Genomic DNA, 20900 nt, shown 5'->3' on the forward strand with positions numbered 1-20900 from the left:
AAAGCTGAAAGCATGTAAAATCATTTAAAAATAATGCATTGTGTAAAATGGACCACTCAAGCCAGGATTCTAAGAAAACTTATGATGTGACCTAATATCTAGCATTTACTATATAGTCATACACTAGGGATGAATTCTTAATCTCAGCTGAATGCAGTCTGAACAACAAAATGATATATCATGCAGTAATTTATCTAAAGTTTTTATATCAGTGTATGTTTTGTTTTTACATAGCTTGCTTAAAGTTATTTCCTGAATATTCTGGTCCTATTCTTTCCTATCTATCCACCCTACTCTTACCGCTTATGATGAATCACGTTTGACTTTGTCCACACACTAGATGTAGATTCATTTGAAGTTCTCTCAATCAGTAGTTCTCATGCTTTCAAGATATTGATCTACAGGTAACTGCCAAGTGAAATTATTTTGCAAAGCATTAAGATGCACATGACCTCTCATTTCTCATATTCTTATTTTACTTAGATTTTTCTTTACTATGCATCACATTTTAGAAAATCCACATACAGTCACGCACTGCAAAACAATGTTTTCATCAACAACAGATGGTGTGTACAATGGTGGCCCCATAAGATTAGTACCACATAGCCTAGGTGTGGAGTAGCCTATACCATCTAGGTTTGTGTAAGCACACTCCATGATGTTCACACAATGACAAAGTTGCCTAATGACACATTTCTTAGAAGGCATCCCCATCATGAAGTTAAGAGTGACTGTATCCTCTCTGAGTCTTTCTTCTCTTTTCTGTGTTATTATTCTTATATTTTCTGTAGAATTTTTTCAAACTAGAGTGGAAATGTTCACTTTGGTCACGAATGTGAGTTTGATATTTCAGTAGAAGAATAAAGCTTGACATCTTAAAGAATCTCAGAGTCCTGTAGATTTTCCCATCTTCAAAACCAAGCTGCCTCCTATTCCATCTTGTGACTTTCATCCACTTCCAGTAACTTCTGGTTTGCGTTCTTTGTCTATTAGAATTTTCCTCTTTTCCTGGTTTACCCTTTTTTCTTTTGTAGTGGTGCCTATATGTCTCTATCTACATATATCCCTATCTATATATCTACAACTCCATCCGTCTATCTTATTTCTCTAAGTTCCTTTATAATTACTAATAATTGGAGGAGATTTATTTTTCCCTCCTGGATCAACTATTCTCAAAAGATTCTCAGGTAGAAGGAGAGAGTTTTAGTTTAGCTGATATTCACTATGCAAAATACAAGAATTCTCTTCATCTTTACTTCTGTTGAGATTGTCTTCTTGAAAATATCGATTTTCCCTGTGATTTTCCTTTAGTTCACCTCCTCTGCCTCTCAGAGCAGTATCTGGAGGAGTTTTTGTTGAGATCCAGGGTACCCCAATTCCTGTGGTTACAAATATGTAATGCAACCTTTATATCTCACCTTCTAAAGTAGATGCCTCTGGTGCCTGTGTATTTCATCTCCTCAGCCCACCTCTGATTTTAGCAGACCGGTGATGGAAAATTCTGTGTAAAATCAAATTCATCTCACACACCCTGGCAGTGATGTACTTCAAGCATGCTGTACTTGTCTTCTCTGTTTGCCCGAAGGCCTTTTCTGACACTGTGGGAGCCCACTTAGCACACAGAGAAGTGCCACCCAGAAATGCAAGAGATTTAATGACCCTAGGGGAAACTTTCAAACAAAGGAGGAGGGTAGCTAATGGATAAGTGTTCCAGAAACCCTTCCTTCAGGTGAAAAAATTCCGTATGCTTTTCATCAGGTCCTGGGAGAACTGAGTTTCCATTGCACACAACCTAGCTAATGCACTCTTATATTGTCTTTCTTTCTTAACTGCCTCATTCTTCCTGTTCCCTCACTCATTCTTCCTGAAGGCACTTCCCAAATAAGTTAATTGAAACTAATTTTTTGTCTCAAGCTCTGCTTTCAGGGAGATCTAAATAAAGTTGGTACTGAAAGCAGCTCTAGAAAGCAGACGCTTAGAAGAGAATTCAGGAAATGAATCACTCACCAGTCAGATTGCAACAAGCCCTCCACTGATAGGGGTAAATGGAATAGTGATAAATCTTAGCATGCTCTAACATCACTATTACTAATAGTCTTACCTGTTGTGGTTTGGGATGAGGTGCTGGTAGAAAGAGAAATATTGGGGTATATGGTAGATCTAGCCCTTGAAAGATATGGGGGTAATAATCAGAATATTGTCAACTTTGCTGGTTTTCACTGACTGTCTTGGAAGCCTTGAAGAAAAAGATTGGTATAGAAGTCCCCGCTTATCCACTATTTCACTTTCCATGGTTTCAATTACCCATGGTCCACTTCAGTACAAAGATATTAAATGGAAAATTCTAGAAATAAACAATTCATAACTTCTAAATTGCCTGTCATTCTGAGTAGTGTGATGAAATCTTACACCAGCCCACTTCATTCTGCTGGGGATATGAATCATTTCTTTGGCCAGCATATCAATGCTTTATACACTACCCTCCCATTAGTCACTGAGTAGCCACCTTGGTTATCAGATCCACTGTTACGTTATCACAGTGTTTGTGATCAAGTAACCATTCATTTACTTAATAATGGCCCCAAAGAGTAGTGATGCCAGCAATGGAGCTGCTACAGTTCCTTGATGGAATATTGAGGTAGGTGTCAGAACGATTAGAGTTAGAATGGATTTATTACGTACAGGCAGAGAACTTATCACCTAACTACACTCCCTGTGATATCCCAGAGGACACACTCTTTAATGAGAATATGGAATGTACTAGTTAAAGAGGAGTTTAATGTCCTCTGTAGACCAGGGTTGACAATAGAAGATGCTTTCCAAGAACTGGGCTCCCCACTGTGAATGGGGATGAAAGAATTCCAAATGAGCAGAATCCAGATGACAGCTCTTAACTTCCAGAAGCCAGCTAGATATAACTAACATAATGGACAGCAGGGCTGGATCAGCAGCAAAAGTGTCTTAATCCAAAAAGATCTATGGTAATGGCTAACAGACTATAATTTTTCCAGAGATGAGATAGATGTAGAGACAACTAGAAAGTTGTTTGAGTTTATTAGTCAGAAAAAAAATTAAGAGTTGGTGAAATGGCATTGGGAGCAGCAATGGGAAAATAATGACCTTGCACCCAGTTTCCATATCTAAGACTGTTCTTTGACCCATCCTGTGAATGAAAGGGAAAGACAGGTCCCTTGGAAGGCCACTGCAAGAATAGACAATAAATATTCCACCTAATATTTCCTCAAGGAGATGTGTGATCATTTACCAGAGTAACTGTACAAGGGTAAAGACAAATATTGAAACCAATATTTTGAGGGCCATTAAATATAGAGTCATAGTTGACACATACCAGGCAGGGCACACAAAATGCCATCCTGAACCACAAGTAGAGTGGGGGCTCATAGAAGAAAGGAGATAAATAGAGTCTTGGCCTAAGTAAAACTTATAGTAAGTCCGGTGGGTTTGTGGACCTACCCTATGGTATTTCTCTGGTCCCTGAATGCATAAATGGGGACAGATATACTTAGCAGGTGGAAGAACCCTCTCATTGATACCCTAAAGGAGTAAGAACCCAGGGAAAAATCTATTAAACTGCCCTTCATCAGTCAAGATCAGAAGCAGTAATGTATCCTGGAGAAAATACACAGATCAGTTCTGCCTTTGAAACACAAAGTATGAATAATAAAGAGATGATGGCTCCCACTTACAAAAACTAGAGGTACTAAGGCAGATGAAAGTACATTACTTTAAACTTAACAAGTTGTTGCCCCAATTGCAATCGGTGTATCAGTTGTAGAATCTTAACCAGAAACGATTAACAAAGGCTCTGCACATGGTTATTTTGTTGAGTGTATCATTTTCAATTCCCATCATCAAAGAGAATCGAAAGCAATTTTTACTTATGCAGGAAGGACAATAGGACACATTCACTGTCTCACCTTGATGCTCTATTAGCTCTCTTTCCTTCAGATGAAATATAGACTACAAGAATCTTGACTGTCCTGATAGTTCAAAGAACATAAACTATTCCCCTATGTTGATGACAGCATCCTAATCAGATCTAAGCAGGAAGGTGCAAGTTGCCTGAATAATCTATCAGATGAATGTCAGAGAGTAGAATATGAACCTTACCAAACTTTAGAGTCTTCCAGATTAGTGAAGTTTTTAGGTGTCCAATAATCTCGGGTGTGCTGGTACATTCTGACTAATATTAAGGAGAATGTATTGCATTTTTACCCTTTACCACAAAGAAAGAGGCACAGCATTTGATAGAACTCAATGGATTTTGGAGGTAGCATATACCACACGTGGGTATAGTGCTGTGAACTATTTGTTGGATGACTGAGAAGTCTCCCAGTTTCATGTGGAGACCAGAGCAAAAGAGGGGTTTATAGCAGGTATAAGCTCTGTTGAGAGTTGTCATGTTGCTTGAGTCATACAACAAAGTATATTCATTGGTGCTAGAGGTATCTTTAGTAGGTAAGGACTTTGTGTGGTATCTCCGACAAGCTAAAAGAAGAGATACATTCAGACTCCCAGAGTTTGGGACCAGGGAAATGGCTTGTGGGAGAGAAAATTACCTGTAAAAAGTAGCTATTCTGACCTAATAGAGACATCAAGTGATTATGTAACTGGAGCTTCCCATCATGCATTGGATGTTGTCAGATCCATCAACTCATAAGGGCAGATTGATGCAGCAAAAATCCAGCATATAATTGGAAACTAAACATTTGGAATCAGGCTGGAGCATGTCCAGAAAATGCAAACTATCTAAAGTAGTGGTCCAAACACTTATAACCTACTTCTGTTGCATCGGTGCTACACACTCCACCTATGGCCTAATGGAGATTCCCTATTGACCACATGCTGGGGAATGAAAACCCTCAGGACTCTCACAAGTAGTCAGCTTTATATGTTGTTGTAAGTCATAAGTAAACAGATGCTGCACTAGCGCTCAACTTAGTCACCCACAAGGACAGTAGTGAGAGGAATTTCTTTCAGTGGGAAGAACTGTACAGCTCACGTGAATGTCAACTTAGAATAGAAGGAGAAAGGGTTTGTGGTATGGATATACACAGGCTTCTGGGCAGAGGTAAGGACTTGTTTTGTTGATCAGAGGCCCGGAAAAGGCAACATGGGAATATCAAGAGACAAGGAGGTCTAGTGAGGGTGCATGTGAATGGTTCTATAGGAGTGAGAATAAAACACGGAATTTTATCTTGCATGTTAATGGCCACCAAAGAGCATTTGCCATGGAAGAGTCACCTCCCAAACAAATGGATGTCACCTAGTTTCTTTTCAGTCAAATCATTTTTTGTGCAATGTACCCATAAATGGTGGAGCTGTTGTGGTAAAATGGAGGCTATGCATAGGCCCAAGAGCATGAACTATCTGGTACCAAGACTGATGAATTCCTGAACTCTCTGATGCCTAGAGAAGTGAAGTTCAATGCTGAGGCCTTGGTATAGTATCAGCCACTGAGAAAAGTGGTCTCTTTGTGGAAAGTTGATTATATCAAACCTTTTGACCATTGACAAGGGAGCCATTAGTTCTTAAAGCATTGATGTTCTAGATATAGATATGTCCTACTTGCCTGTGGTGATCTGCTCAGACCACCATGCTTGATTTACTGACATCTGACCCTGCTTAACATTACCTCAAACTAGGGATATAGTCCGTATTGATGGAAGTATGATAATAGGCGCTTGACCATTTGATTCACTGACCCTAAAATACACATTGAAGACGGAGTTGCCCAGCAAGCAGACTCGGGGATAGAGATTAGCAGTTAGGACCTTTATTTGAGAATGCTTTTTAGATCAATATCTTTGAAAGGGAAGGGAAGGAAGCAGAATTGAAGAGAGAGAAAAGTCAAGTTGCAATGAAAACTCTACCAAAATTTCACTAGATCTTAAAGAGAGTCCTCAATGTTAGGTGATAGTTCAGAGATGTTCTGAATTGGGGCAAGAGGACAAGCTTTAAACGTCCTTGTGGTTCAGTGTTGAATGCAGGCTACATAGAAAGGGGCCACGTGTCTAGTGAGGCAATTCTCTTTAGTTGAGGTAATCCAGAAAAAGGACCTCAGATGAGTTTGTCTTCCAGTAGCATATCTAGCAGCTCTAGTAATAATGCCTTCACTCCAGAACAGGAATCTGAGCAGTGCATTATAACTTTCAACATGATCTATTCCTTTAACTGCTCAGATCCAGTCCTTTGTATAAGTTCTGTGAGAAGCTCCTACAGGATTCTAGTGGGCCTCCATAAATTTGGCAAACAGAAGAATACTGCCATTGCAACTGTTCTTACCACCACTGCAGCAGGTCTTTGATCCACAAATTATGTTCATATCTCCTTCTACTATCTATTCTGTATTCCCCTCAGCATTAGCTAGAACTTCTACTGGTCTCTGTGGTTTACCCACTAGCATTATTTAGAGGTATCTGAGCCTCTGATCACGATGCTTTCCTTAAGTCAAGCTCATTGCACTTAGTCATTTGCCATCGTATTTAGACAAAGTAGTACCCGTCTTAATATTCTTTCTATACTCCCTAGTGGAAGCATTTTTGTTTGGGAAAAGATAAACTCTAAGTTTTCAAAGCTCATAATTGTGAAGATAAGAAATACTTTCTCAAATGAGTTATTGGAAGTGATGATAAGTAGGGCAACTCCTGCTTCCTCCCCTTGGTTCCTAGACCCATGTACTCTTCCTTGTGAGAGCGCAGCACCACATAAATATAATTGATTTAAAGTATACACTGGGGTCCTGGAGGATGGCATTGCTTCAGACTGGCATTTAGATGTGTCTTAAACACGTCTCTCCATGATTCTAATAGATCGCTCTGAGATGGTGCAGTACATGATATAGCCGATGGATCTGATGGTCTTGTGTTCGCTCCCACACTTCCTTTGTTATTAAGTTGGCCTTTTGTCTAACACAGTGGTGTGTAGGATCTCATGCTGCTAAATCAAAGACTCCAATCCCTCAGATGGTAGTGCTGGCTGAGGACTTGTGGTCAGGAAAGGCAAACCCATACCTGGAGTGTGTGTATCCATTCCAAAAAAATCATTGCCACATCAAAGATGGAAGGCTTCCAATGTATTCAACTTAACACGACATTGCTGGTTGGTCTTTTGATGGGATACTGTTTTATCAGGGATATTTCACTGGTCTGTTACTGATGGCTGACTGGATATTTGGCAATGCTTATAGGGCATGCTTTTTAAACCCATACATCACTTCCATCCCTGTTACCATGGGTACTTCATTCCTGTGCCCATTGTACCAGTAATACAGGTTGGGGGACAAGGACAAATGACAGAAGCTTGACAATATCTGCTTGCCAAGTCATATTTTCTTCCTGATTGTTTCATTGCTTTCTACAGTAGCTTCTGTCTTGTGGGTTTTAACTCGATGCAAAGAAGGAAATTCTTGATATGCCCCATTCCATATGTCTATAAATGTTCCTCTGTTCCACACTTCTTTATTCAAAATCTATCTTTTTCCTTACAGCAATCCAAAAGCTTCCCAAGTCATTTTACACTCTTCATGAGTTATACATAGACTAACTTCAGACTACTTCTTTTTCCACTTAAAGTAGATGACCAAGTGTACCAATTAAAACTCTGCTCATTGAGAGGGTTTTCCCTCGCCACTATCTTTCAAGGTCACTCATTAGTAGGAATATAATTCAGTATTGATCCTTTTTTGACTTGCATACACATACCAAGCTGACCTATTCATAAACCAAGCTCAGGTTTTTTCCTACTCCATTAGCTTGGAAGTGTTCTCCCATGCAGGCATAGGTGTGATTTGTGGAAGATATTGATGCGAAAGTGATAGATATCATCAAGGTCTGAGCTACTTGCTCATGTAATTTGTTCCTGCCCCCTGGTCATCTTGTGCTCAATCCTGGATGTACCAATATCATGTTATGATGATTGCTGCTGTATCCACCAAACTAATGACTTGGTGGGTCAGAGAGTACCCAGCTCATGATGGGTAATTTTGGCTATATGGTTACTTGATGTTCGATGGTCTGTTGTTCTGTCTCTACCAGGACCCAGCAGCACACCTGAGTCTGTGTTTCAAAAGTTGTGTAATCCTCTGCTATAGGTAGCAGAGTTTTGCTCCGAACCATGAGGCTTTTATTTTTATTTTCCCATAAGCTCCACCTGATGCTTTTTAACCAGAACTTATGTCTCAAATACTATAGGATCTTCCTAAATGTATGCTCCTACATACAGGGTAACTTACACTATAGCTTAAACCTCCTACAAGCCCCTCTTTCTCTGGAGCCCATTCAAAGCTAGAAACATTCTGTGTTACCAACAGATGGATTGGAGCAGTATTCCACTGGTGTCAAATATGCTTAATACAAAACACAGAGAGGGCTGATAGGCACTTTGTTTCCTTTTTATGACAGGAGATTCCTGATGCAATTATGTGTCTTTTACTTTGGATTGGGTGTACTGTAATGCCCCAGACCAATAAACATCTGAAACTTGTACTGATGTTTCAGGATCCTGAATCTTTATAGTTTTTCACTCACAATCTAGAGTATATGTGTCTTATCAATAACTTCCATGTATTAACCACTTCTTGCTCATGTGGCATGATGTCCTTGATAGATACTAGTGTGAATGTCCTGCAGAATGTGCAGCTAACTCAGTTCTCTTCAGTCTATATAATGACAAAAGGCAAAAGAATTAAAATAGCCCTGGGGTTACGTATACTCTTCTCAGCTCCAAGTGAATGCAAACTCTTTCTCATCATCTTTCTTGATAAAGATGAGCCAGAAACATTCACCAGATCGATGAGTGCATACCAAGTCACCCAGTATCTGTTAATATGCTCTATCAAGGAGACTCATTCAGCCTAGCTGATTCAATTGGGGCCACTGCTTGTTTGATTTGTGATAATCTGTTGTCATCATCCAAGATCTATCCAATTTTTTCAATGGACAGACTGGTCAAGCAAACGGAGATATGACAGGGACCACAACCCATGCACCCCTTAGGATCGTAAAGGAAATAAAGAAAATAAGAAAATAAAAGCAAACTTATAGCCATGAGGAGAATTCAGTATTTGGTATTAAAATTGGTAGGGCACAAGAGAAAACAAAACAGGAAAAATATACACATATATTTCTTCAGTGATACCTTGTGGCACTCAGGTTTCTATGCTTCTCTTCTATAATCTTCCTCTAAAATTGCTTTTCTATTATAATCCAAGTCCAGCCAGTTATATTCTTTTCAAAACTAATTAGGAATATGATTTCTGTATAATACTTTTTAATCCATTAATTACATTCTGATAAACAATCTAAAGGAGGTCAAATATTGAAAAATTTTATTCTGAACAATCTATAGAATAAAGTGACTAATTCAGAAAATGCAAATATTTAATAGCAAAATTATTGGGAAAGTATATGCTTATAGATTATATATATACATGCACAGAATTTAGCTGGTCTAATAGTTAAGATTCAGTGCTCTCACTGCCACTGTCTGGGTTCGTTTCCTGGTCACAGAACCATACCACCCATCTGTCCGTTGTCTTTCTGTGGCAGTTGCCTGTTACTGTGATTTTGAAAGTTATGCCAAGGGTATTGCAAACACCAGTAGGGTCACCTGAGTGGACAGGTTTCAGCAGAGCTTCCAGACTAGACAGACCAGGAAAAAAGACTTGGCCACCCACTTCTGAAAAAGTTCGCTAGCAATCAGAATAGACTAAAAGACACTCACAACAAGCATATATTTTATATATTAATTATCAATTTATAAAATAATGTTATAGGGCTACAAAAATCACTTGTTAAGAAAATGTTATAATTTAGAAAATAATTGTATTCTACCTTTATGATTTTATAATTCATAAAAATACACTCTATAGAAAATAAAAATAAGGAGAAATAAATACATTAAAATACTAACAAGTGATAGTCTTTGAGATTATATCTAGGCTGATGTTCAATTAAATTTTCATTTTATTTTTATCAAAAATCTTAGGTGAGCACATATTCTTATAAATTGCATAAATCAACTTATTTTCAAAAAATATTCCTGTGCCAAGCCCATAGCATTATTCTTCCAGTTCTGCCTTGGTGAATTCATACTAATCTTAAACTTCAATGTGTTAATTTATATGTTGCAACTTTGTGTAATATAATTTTTTAAACTGTGGATCTCTAGCAGGTTTAGTCTGAACATATTCATTACAAAAATCAATGAACAATAGAAATACAACTTTCCCATATACACCATCAGTGGAGTCAGTCTTTGACCCTGAGACCATTTAAAAATAATTTGGGGCTATAAATTCATTTACCTTTGTGCTCTCCTGATAAAACAACTCTAAAATTATTTTTTAATGGTTTATGCTTCGTGACTATTTTCTTCACCCCAGTTTAAAATTTGTGAGCCACGTATGTGCCAGTATTATGCTACCAGTGCAGCTGAGAATAGAGTTCATCTATTTCCTCTCTGGACACAAGGACCAATTAAACTTGAGGGACTCTGGAATCCCTAGGGCTAAAAGAGGACACACATTGAATGAATATCAACCCCTTCATTTAAAGGTACAACCTTCTCTCCATGACTCTACCAATATTGTTTGTATCTAAAAATCACTTCTCACTGTAAAATCCATTAGAACCTGGTGAGAAGAGCCAGTGTTAGTCAAAATGCCCTAGTGACTGAAGACAATACCTATAAAAAAAAACTTTTAACTCATCACAAGGACTTTTTTCATATTATAGTTCTTGATGTGGTCAAAGTTAGATGCTAATTTCATTCTGAATCTGTGGGCAAATGGTAGTTGAATAAGAATGTCACAAGGATTGAAAGCTCAAAAAGTCATTGCATTTATCAGCCTGTATTGGGACCAGACCTCCTTCGAATCATGGCACAAAGAAAGGTATGAATACCTCTTTGACACTTAAAGGAAAAAAGATGAGTGATGTCTACTACAGAAAATTATGTTACCATGAGCTGGAAGGGTCTATCAAGACCATTTCACTCACATCCCTGCCTCTGTGTTGCATCACATTAAATAATCAGAGTGTTCAATTTGTTTCCTGGGAATCTTGAAATAAATGTCAAGCATTTTCAGTGATTCCAAAACTTCTTGTTATCATTTTGCTCTTTGAGTGAATGTTTGCCCATTACGTCTCCATTGGGAAGAAGAGTTAGTAGCATTTTTGTTTTAAGCAAAAAAAAGAATTAGTGGTATTTAAGATTCCTTTCGATTAGTACAGAGTATCTGAATAGTAACAGAATTAAGATGACAGTGGAATGAACATGTGCTTGTCAAAGGGTAGGTTCATTTTTCTGACAATGTAGAAGAGTAATTGGTGGGTGAACTGACACCAGAGCCACATAAATGTAAGGAAGAGTAGAAGATGTGAAAAAATAGAAGTACAAAAAAAACTGCAGCTGTGTAAACTCCTCTTATTTCCCAAGACCTTCAGATAACCCAATATCTCCTACTAACCCTTGACTTGACTTCCATTTACTGGAAAATAAGTTCTCGATATCACGCTAGAAACAAAGAAAAAGTTGCATATACATTTAATCATTTTGTATTATAATATTATAATAAGCATTGGCACCACCAATAGTAATTTGGTTGTCTTGTTTTCTCATACACATGCCAAGCTAAGATAATGATACATTATTACTATCTATGATTACTACTAATGATAAATGTTAATGATACTGTTAGTGATTACTAGCTCACATTCATTAAATGCTTACTGTGTTTCAGACAGTGTCCTAAGTTCAGATGTGTATGGATTGTCTTATTTGACCCTCACAATAACTCTCTTACCATCAGTACAGAAATTTTTCTTTTAAATGTGGCACAAGGATGTTCACCAATTTGCCCAGACTCACACAGCTCAGAAATCAAACGCTGGCAGATTTTAGCTCCAGAGGCAGTGTTCCTAACAGCTAACTTGTAAAGTTAATATTTTTAACATTACCAATGATAAGACAATGTAATATTTCCTTGTTGTTTTAATTTTTGTTTCTTTAATGATGAGAAAGTTGCACATCTTTTCTATTTTCACTTTTGGTTTCTATTTTTTCTTCCCCAAATTGCTTATTTACATCCATTGCTCACTTTTTATTGGGTTTTTGATCTTTTCTTATAATTACTATGTAATAATTCTTTTTACCAAGTAATTTTATTGAGATCATAATGGTTTATAATTGTGTAATTTGGGGTGTACATTATTATTTATCAATTTCTGAACATACTTCATCATGCTCACCCCCAGTAGTTTAATTTTATGGAGGGGATGGTGTAAGATACAGCTCATGGTCTCTGACTTGCATACCTAAACAAGAGGTGAATATATTTATTAAAATAGCTAGCTTTAGAAGAGGGCTCGTGGAGAAGGGAGATCAGGTGTTTGGTTTTTGGATATGTTGGGTTTGAAATGCTTATTGTATATTAAACAAGAGATGGCAATGGTATATACAGGTTTAGAAATTTTTAAAAGTCACCTGTACTAGTGCTCGTCTATCCTTTTCACCCACTCCCAAATCCCCTTCCACTCTGGTGGAACCACTAATCTGTTCTCTTTATCCATGTGTTTGTATTCTTCCACATATGAGTGAAACCATGCAGCATTTCTCTTTCTCTGTCTGACTTATCTCACTTAACATCATACCCTCAAGGTCCATCCATGTTGTTGCAAATGGGACAATTTTTCTTTTTTATGGATGAGTAGTATTCCATTATATATATACACCACATAGTCTTTATCTATTCATCTGTAGAAGGGCACTTGGGTTGCTTCCACTTCTTGGCTATTGTAAATAATGCTACAATGAACACGGGGGTGCATAAATCTCTTTGGATCATTGATTTCAAGTTCTTTGGTTAAATATCCAGTAGTGGGATAGCTGGATTATATTGCATTTCTATTTTTAATTTTTTGAGAAATATCCATACCGTTTTCCATACTGGCTGCATCAGTTTGCATTCCCACCAGCAGTGTATTAGCATTCTCTCTTCTCCACATCCTCTCCAACATTTGTTTTTTTTCCCTTGGTAATTATAGCCATTCTGACCAGTGTAAGGTGATATCTCATTGTGGTTTTGATTTGCATTCCCCTAATAATTCGTGATGTTGAACATGTAATAATTCTTTATATTTTATTAACCATTTTTGCCTTAATCACTAAACATTTTTCCATCTTGCCTTTATCTTTTCTTACTGTATACATCTTTTTTCACGCAAAAATTTTAAACTTACAGGTACTCTCAAAGAAGTCAAATCTGATATACTCTTGCATTTTTCCATTGAAGGTGTATTACTGTTATCGATCAAGAAATAATGTATATCTATAGCTAAAAAGCCAAAGTTATAACCACATATAATGGAAGGATTTACAAATCTTAGAACTGTTTTTATTCATTCTTATGTATCCCATGGTGAAGTTATACTTCATATGTGAATATTTCTCACTCTGGAAAAGGTATGCTACTCTGGTGTAAGATGTGTCAGTCTTTCTTATTTTATATCCTTTCTTAAGTCTGTCTAGCAGTACGCTATTTTTATGCCTGTACATTTAAATGGTGTAAGTTATATCAAAGACCTTGCATTTAAATGTGCAAAATAGACTGAATAAATTTAGATGTGCTTGGGTCATATAACCAAATAACTGATAGCTTCCAAAGACTGAAGAAAATAATTTGATTATCTGCCTTTTGGTGTTCCTGTTTTCATTTATAACCACCGTTGTGTTGTATGTAATCAGTCTTCTTGTGCTATCTGTATATTTGGGGGGAAATATGTTATAAAAAAAGGACTGGCTTTTAAATCCTGGCTTTGAGTCTTGGCCTCAGCATCACTGAGTGTGCAAATGATTTATTCTCGTTGAGTCATAGTAGCAATAAAATGTAGATCATGTTTATTTATCAGAGTTTTTGTGAGAATTAAAAAGGATGTATTTCAGGCACTGAGCAGTGTCCGTCACATGTCAGTCGAGCAACGACTAGACTATCAGTTTTACTATAATCACCAAGGTGTTTGAAGAGAGGGAGAGATGTCAAATGTGGTCATTGCCATAAATCAAAGCTAAGCCATAGTTTTACTACCTTGAATGAAGCATCTTATATCCATGATAGCTCTTTGTGGGAATCGACATGAATACATATCATTTAAGAGAAAGAGACAATTCAAAAAATCACATGAAGATGTTACTAAAACAAGCAATATTTCTTTAGATAAATTGTAGATTTAGATAAAAATCCTATAACCTCTATTTTACTCAGCATTTTCAGCCTGAATTAAAAATAATTGATTACAAGTAGTGTTTATTATTAAAATGCTTATTAACGTAGGTTAACAGGTAAGAAAAGGGAGAAGAATTGAAATGTATTGAGCACTACAACTGTCCACGCTATATGAATTTATATATTTTGTCAAATAATGTAATGATTTACTTCATAAAGTAAGTATAACACAACTTTTTGAAAACAGAACTACTTTTTTTCCTTCCCAAGTCCCCGGTACATAGTTGTACATTCTAGTTTTAAGTCTCAGAAGACTACTTTTAACCACAAGATAACTATATTGACTATAGTTAATTTTGGTGTTGAATTATGCATTATAATGAATCCAAATTCAGTTTGGTTCCAATAAGAATATTCAATAATTATCTATTAACTATTTTCTATTTTCAATTTGTTTAGGAATGAAAAATAGACGAGTCGTCATGAATTGGGCAAATGAGAGCTCCCCAAAAGGGTTTATACTACTTGGCTTTTCAGACAGGCCCTGGCTACAAATGCCTCTTTTTGTTCTCCTATTAGTATCATACACAATCACCATCTTTGGCAATGTGTCCATCATGATGGTGTGCATTCTGGATCCCAAACTTCATACACCCATGTACTTCTTTCTCACTAATCTCTCCATCTTAGATCTCTGTTATACCACAAGCACAGTCCCTCATATGTTGATAAACATTTGTCACAACAAAAAGACCATCAGCTATGGTGGCTGTGTGGCTCAACTCATCATCTTCCTGGCCCTGGGTGCTACTGAGTGTCTCCTCCTGGCTGTCATGTCCTTTGACAGATATGTGGCGATTTGCAGACCCCTCCGCTACATAGTCATCATGAATCATTGGTTCTGCTTAAGGATGGTGGCCTTTTCATGGTTCACTGGCTTCAGCAACTCAGTGTTGCAGTCTTCCTTGACCCTTAACATGCCACGCTGTGGTCGTCAGGAAGTGGACCACTTTTTCTGTGAGGTTCCTGCCCTTCTCAAGTTGTCATGTGCTGACACAAGACCTATTGAGAATGAACTCTTTTTCTTTAGTGTATTAATTCTGTTAATTCCTGTGACTTTGATCCTCATCTCCTATGGCTTCATAGCTCAAGCAGTACTGAGAATCAGGTCAGCCGAAGGACGAAAAAAAGCTTTTGGAACATGTGGGTCCCACATGGTTGTGGTGTCTCTCTTTTTTGGAACAGCCATCTACATGTATCTACAACCACCTTCATCTACATCTAAAGACTGGGGAAAGATGGTTTCCCTCTTCTATGGGATCATCACACCCATGCTGAACCCTCTCATCTATAGCCTTAGAAATAAAGATATGAAGGAGGCCTTCAAGAGAGTGATGAGCATCACTTTTTTCTATAAGAAATGAGAAGCACTCCATTGTGATGAAGATCTTCTGTCTCTCCTTATCCTTGAAGATGGTAATAATGCCTGAACCAATTTTTCTATTTTTCAGGTCTTATGATTTCGTTGAATTCTACCGTTAGAAAAGTTTTCTTTCTTCAGGAAGCAATGTTAAGACCATAACATACCCTTTCTAAATAAAAAACTCCTTAGCTTTCCTTAAGTTCCCCTAATGCACTTTGCTCCTTGGAGCCAAGTCATGCTAATTTCCTCCTATCAATGTCAGACTAGTTAGAACACTTGGATGGTTTACATTTCCATTTATATACTATTTATTCCAGAGCCATCTTGTCTACCACCTTAGTTGGGGATTTCCACATCTTTATGGTTAAATAACCAGTGATCCCAAGACAAAAATGTTCCTTTCAGCACCCAAGTCCTCAATCACCTTACACTCTCACATCCTTTGATAAAATTCATCAGATGCGCCTTCTAGAACTGTTCTAAGCATGCAGTCAAACCCAGCTGGCTTTAAACTAGCCAGGTGTGCGCATCTCACACTGCAAACTTGAAATGTCAGTTGAGTTTCATTTACAACTCTACTTTTTTTTTTTTTTGCTTTTTTGCTGAGGAATATTTTGCCTTGAGCTACCATCTGTTGCCAATCTTCCTCTTTTTCAATGTGAGCTGCTGCCACAACAAGGCCACTGACAGACAAGTGATGAAGGTCCATGCCCTGGAACCAAACCTGAGTAACTGAAGTGGAGTGCGCTGATCTTAACCACTATGTCACCAGGGTTGGCCTTCAAACTCTATTTTTAATTCCTCCTTTTATTTACCATGGATAGCATTTCTCCTGTTTTTGTCTTTTTGTCAAATCCTCATTTTTCCCAAGTTCTGCCCAAAGCATGCAGGATTTCCCCTAAATTATAAAGCTAATTATTATAGAAATGTTAATATGAGTATTTTTTTCTAACGTTGATCTGAATCAATTCATTTTTTGTTTGAGCAGTCATTCAATAAATATTTATTGTTCACTAGGTAGCACTAGACCTCAAGGAAAACAATCATAGTTCCTCTACTGAAGAAATACTCTAGTTCCTGCAGGTAATGACCCTTAAACTCAGACACTTAGGTTGTTATTTACAGTTAGTCATGTAAGGACATAGAGGAGGCAAGATTTTAGGCAACAGAGAAAGGATTACAAAGTGTAGCTTTTCAAAGAATACAAGTAAGTTACTATGCTTAAAATACTCAAACACATGCAAAATGAGGCTGGAGATGCTCGCCAAATAGTTTGGACTTTATCCAGTAAGCAAAGAAAAATAATTAAAGTATAGAAGGGAACAGTGGCAGTAGAAAATAACTACAAACGTAAGTACAGCATTTGGCTGTAATATAATAATCTCCTGTTCACTAAATGAGACATTTCAAATAAATGAGAAAAGGAAAGGCTTTAAATATATGGTCTTTAAAATGTTGGCTTTTTCAAAAAAAGTTAGCAATTCAAGACACTAAAAAACAAATGAAAGCAATTATATCACTAGTACAGGTGACTTTTAAAAATTTCTAAACCTATATACACCATTGCCATCTCTTGTTTAATATGCAATAAGCATTTCAAACCCAACATATCCAAACACCAAGCACCTGATCTCCCTTCTCCGCAAGCCCTCTTCTAAAGCTAGCTATTTTAATGAATATATTCACCTCTTGTTTAGGTATGCAAATCAAATACCATGAGCCATAACTTACACCATCCCCTCCATAATTTTCCATATCAAAACCATTAACAAGACATATTAATAATTTCTCTTTTGTACCTTCAGTCTCTCCATTTCTTTCCATCTTCACATTCCTAGTATCATCATCTTTTACTTAGGCCTACCTTATTACCCAATCCATCTTTGTGCACTCCTCCCAACATTCTGCAATACACATTATAAAATACAACCAGAGTGATCATTTCAAATGGAAATACAATTGTTTCACTCTCCTCATCTGCACTATAGATCATCAGTGGCTTTCTGTTGCTTACCAGATAAAGATAAATGCAGTCATACACCGCATAATGACGTTTTGATCAGTGACAGACCGCGTATACATTGGTGGTCCCATATGATTATAATGGAGCTGAAAAATTGCTATTTCCTAATTATGCCTTCACCATCATAACGCCACATAACTGAAGAAGAGACAAGAGAAAAGGAAACTGCAGGAGAAGAAAAGAAGTACCCTCAAGAAAATTCACAGTGAAAGGCTTAGCAGAAGCTTTTGCAGACCTCTACAAGCTCCTTCAAAAGTTTGAAAATATGGACCCCACCCTTGAAATATTTTCATTAATGAAGAAGAATGCGCATTGTGCATTATCTGCTTACAAGTAAATCTATGGTAAAAAAAAGAAACCAAACAAACCACCGTGGACATATTTCTGAAAAGAATGACATCTCCTCAAGAACAGCCTCAGGCTTGTCCTTCAGGAACTATTCCAGAAAAAGACATTATTATCACAGGAGATGACAGCTCCATGCATGTTGTTGTCCCTGGAGACCTCCTAGTGGGACAGGATGTGGAGGCAGAAGACAGTGATATTGATGATCCCGAACCTGCGTAAGCCTAGGCTAATGTGTGTATGTGTCTTAGTTTTTAACAAAAAAGTTTAAAAATTAAAAATAGAAAAAAGCTTATAGAATATGTATATAAAGAAAGAAAATTTTTTTGTACAGCTGTACAATACGTTTGTGCTTTAAGCTAAGTGTTATTACAAAAGAGTCAAAGTGTTTTGAAAAATTAAAAAATTTAGGGGCCGGACCTGTGGCCTAGTGATTAAGTTCACGCGGTCCGCTTGGGCAGCCCAGGATTTTGCGCTTCCGATCCTGGGCGCGGACCCAGCACCTCTCATCAGGCCATGCTGAGGCTTCACCCCACGTGCCACAGCTGGAAGGACCCACAACTAAAAGTATACAGCTGTGTACCGGGGGGCTTTGGGGAGAAAAAGGAGGAATAAAATCTTTTAAAAAAATTAAAATGTTTGTAAAGTAAAAAATTATAGTAAGTTAAGGTTAATTTATTATTGAAAAAGAAATTTTTTTATAAATTTAGTACAGCCTAAGTGTACAGCGTTTATAAAGCCTACAGTAGTGTGCAGTAATGTCCTAGGCCTTCACATTCTCTCACCGCTCACTCACTGATTCACCCGGAGCAACTTGCAATCCTATAAGCTCCATTCACGGTAAGTGCCCTATACAGGTGTACCATTTTATATTTTATACCATATTTTATACTATATTTTTACTTTTCTATGTTTATATATATTTGAATACACAATTACCATTGTGTTACAATTGCCTGCAGTATTCAGTACAGTCACATGCTGTACAGGTTTGTAGCCTAGGAGTAAAAGACTATACCATAAAGCCTAGGTGTGTGGTAGGTTACACTATCTAGGTTGGTTTAAGTACACTGTATGATGTTTTACACAATGACAACATTACTTAAGGGCGCATTTCTCAGAATATATCCCATTGTTAAACACTGCATGACTATTCACTTCGCAGTCATACAGCCCTGATCCTTGCACTTATCATATTTCCTTAAATCCCATGACATTTAAGCATACTTATTCTTCTACCTGGGATACTCTTCCCATCCATCTTCACCTGGTTACTAATTGTTCAGGCCCCATCATAAATTTAGAGAATCTTTTTTGGTCTCCCTGATTCAGTGAAATACCCACAAATTTACATGCTCATCAGGTACCTCTCATTTATGGCATTTCCACTTTTAAGTGATCATTTGGTAAATGTCTGTATCTACTATTAGACTGTGAGCTCCCGGGCACAGGGACAAAGTATGTTTTTGCTCACCAAAGGATTCATAGCACTTAGTTTATGGAGGCAGAAAAATAAAACACCAAGTTATCAAAACTATGAATAATTTTAACTAATATGCAAATTTTCACTAACTCTCTGAAAAGGATTTTAAGAGATGTGAAACTCTGCAGCTAGGCACAGGGCTCGTATGAAATTTCACAGTTAGATATAATCTTAAATTCTCAAAGTCCAAAGAAATTGTGTTTTTCTATAAAAATGAAAATCTGAGTATCACATATGGTTATTAACAAGCTTTTCTCTTTTAAAAATAATAAAGTACATTGCAAACCGTTTATGGAAAAGAACTCATCCTTAAATTTACTACATTCAAAGTTCACTATAGTTGGCATACTATTTATTCCTCTTTTCTGTCAATGGAGTTTTATAATCATTTTTACGTATTTTTTATTATATTCTGAGAATATATCCTGCTCTCTCTTCTTTAAAACATAGTTTAAGTAGCTGTAAATTGAATTTCACCATGCAGGTATGTTAAAAAGCATTTAACTATTTTTCTGTTGTTGAACATTCAAATTCCTTGTTTTGATTATTATAAGTACCACTGCAAAAAATTCTGCACTTATGAACCTGCGACCATATATGTCAGTTTATTTTCTTAGAAATGATAAGACCTAAGAGTTAACAGATATTGACAAATTTCACTACATAAATTTCATAGCATTCCATTTTTCCACTAGCATTGTATATAATAATTGAGAATATTTGCTCCATGACCTTTTGCTAACCCTGGGAATTTTCATCTTTTGAGACATTTGTCAATTTCAAAGGCAGACATATTATCAAGTTCTTATTTTTTTATTTCCTTGAGTATTTTGGAAGTAGTATATTTTTCACACATGGTATAAACTAGCGATGGTCATATATCTCTGATTCCCTGTCTTCTTCTAGACAGATGATAGATTGAACTTCTCTATCCTGTTAAATGTAGGCCTATCTTTTTAATTTGCTTTGCCAGGAAAATGTGAGCAGAAATGATGTGGGTCACTTCTTGATGACTTTAATATCTAGAGTATACTCTGCCATGACCTGTTTCCCTCTGTCAACCAAAACAAGCGATGTTCCAGGGAGAGTTCTCAATCTGCCTGAATTCTAGATTGTGGACAATATGTAGAACTCCAAACTTTGCTGGACAAGTAGCATGAATGAGAAGTAAACTTTCGTTATTTAAAGTGACTAAGATTTTTGAGGCTCTTATTACTTTGTTATAATGTAGGATTTCCTAACTAATTATAGAAATTGGTACCAGTAGTGGAATTCTGACGTTAAGAAAAAAGAATTAAAATAGGAGACATTGTCATAAAGTTCAGGCGGCATATGGTCAAGACATTGGTATTAGAGATCGGAACCATAGTGATCCATGTTA

General features: G+C 36.9%; 1 protein-coding gene across 1 annotated transcript; it reads left to right on the forward strand.

Annotated features, from left to right (window-relative positions):
- The first annotated feature begins 14727 nt into the window (after positions 1–14727).
- LOC106843485 (putative olfactory receptor 2B3) lies at positions 14728–15669 on the forward strand. Its single transcript, XM_014860518.1, has one exon. The coding sequence runs from the start codon at positions 14728–14730 to the stop codon at positions 15667–15669; it is 942 nt and encodes a 313-aa protein (XP_014716004.1).
- The last annotated feature ends 5231 nt before the right edge of the window (positions 15670–20900 follow it).

The sequence above is a fragment of the Equus asinus genome, chromosome 8, assembly GCF_041296235.1.
Source record: "Equus asinus isolate D_3611 breed Donkey chromosome 8, EquAss-T2T_v2, whole genome shotgun sequence".
Lineage (NCBI taxonomy): Eukaryota > Metazoa > Chordata > Mammalia > Perissodactyla > Equidae > Equus > Equus asinus.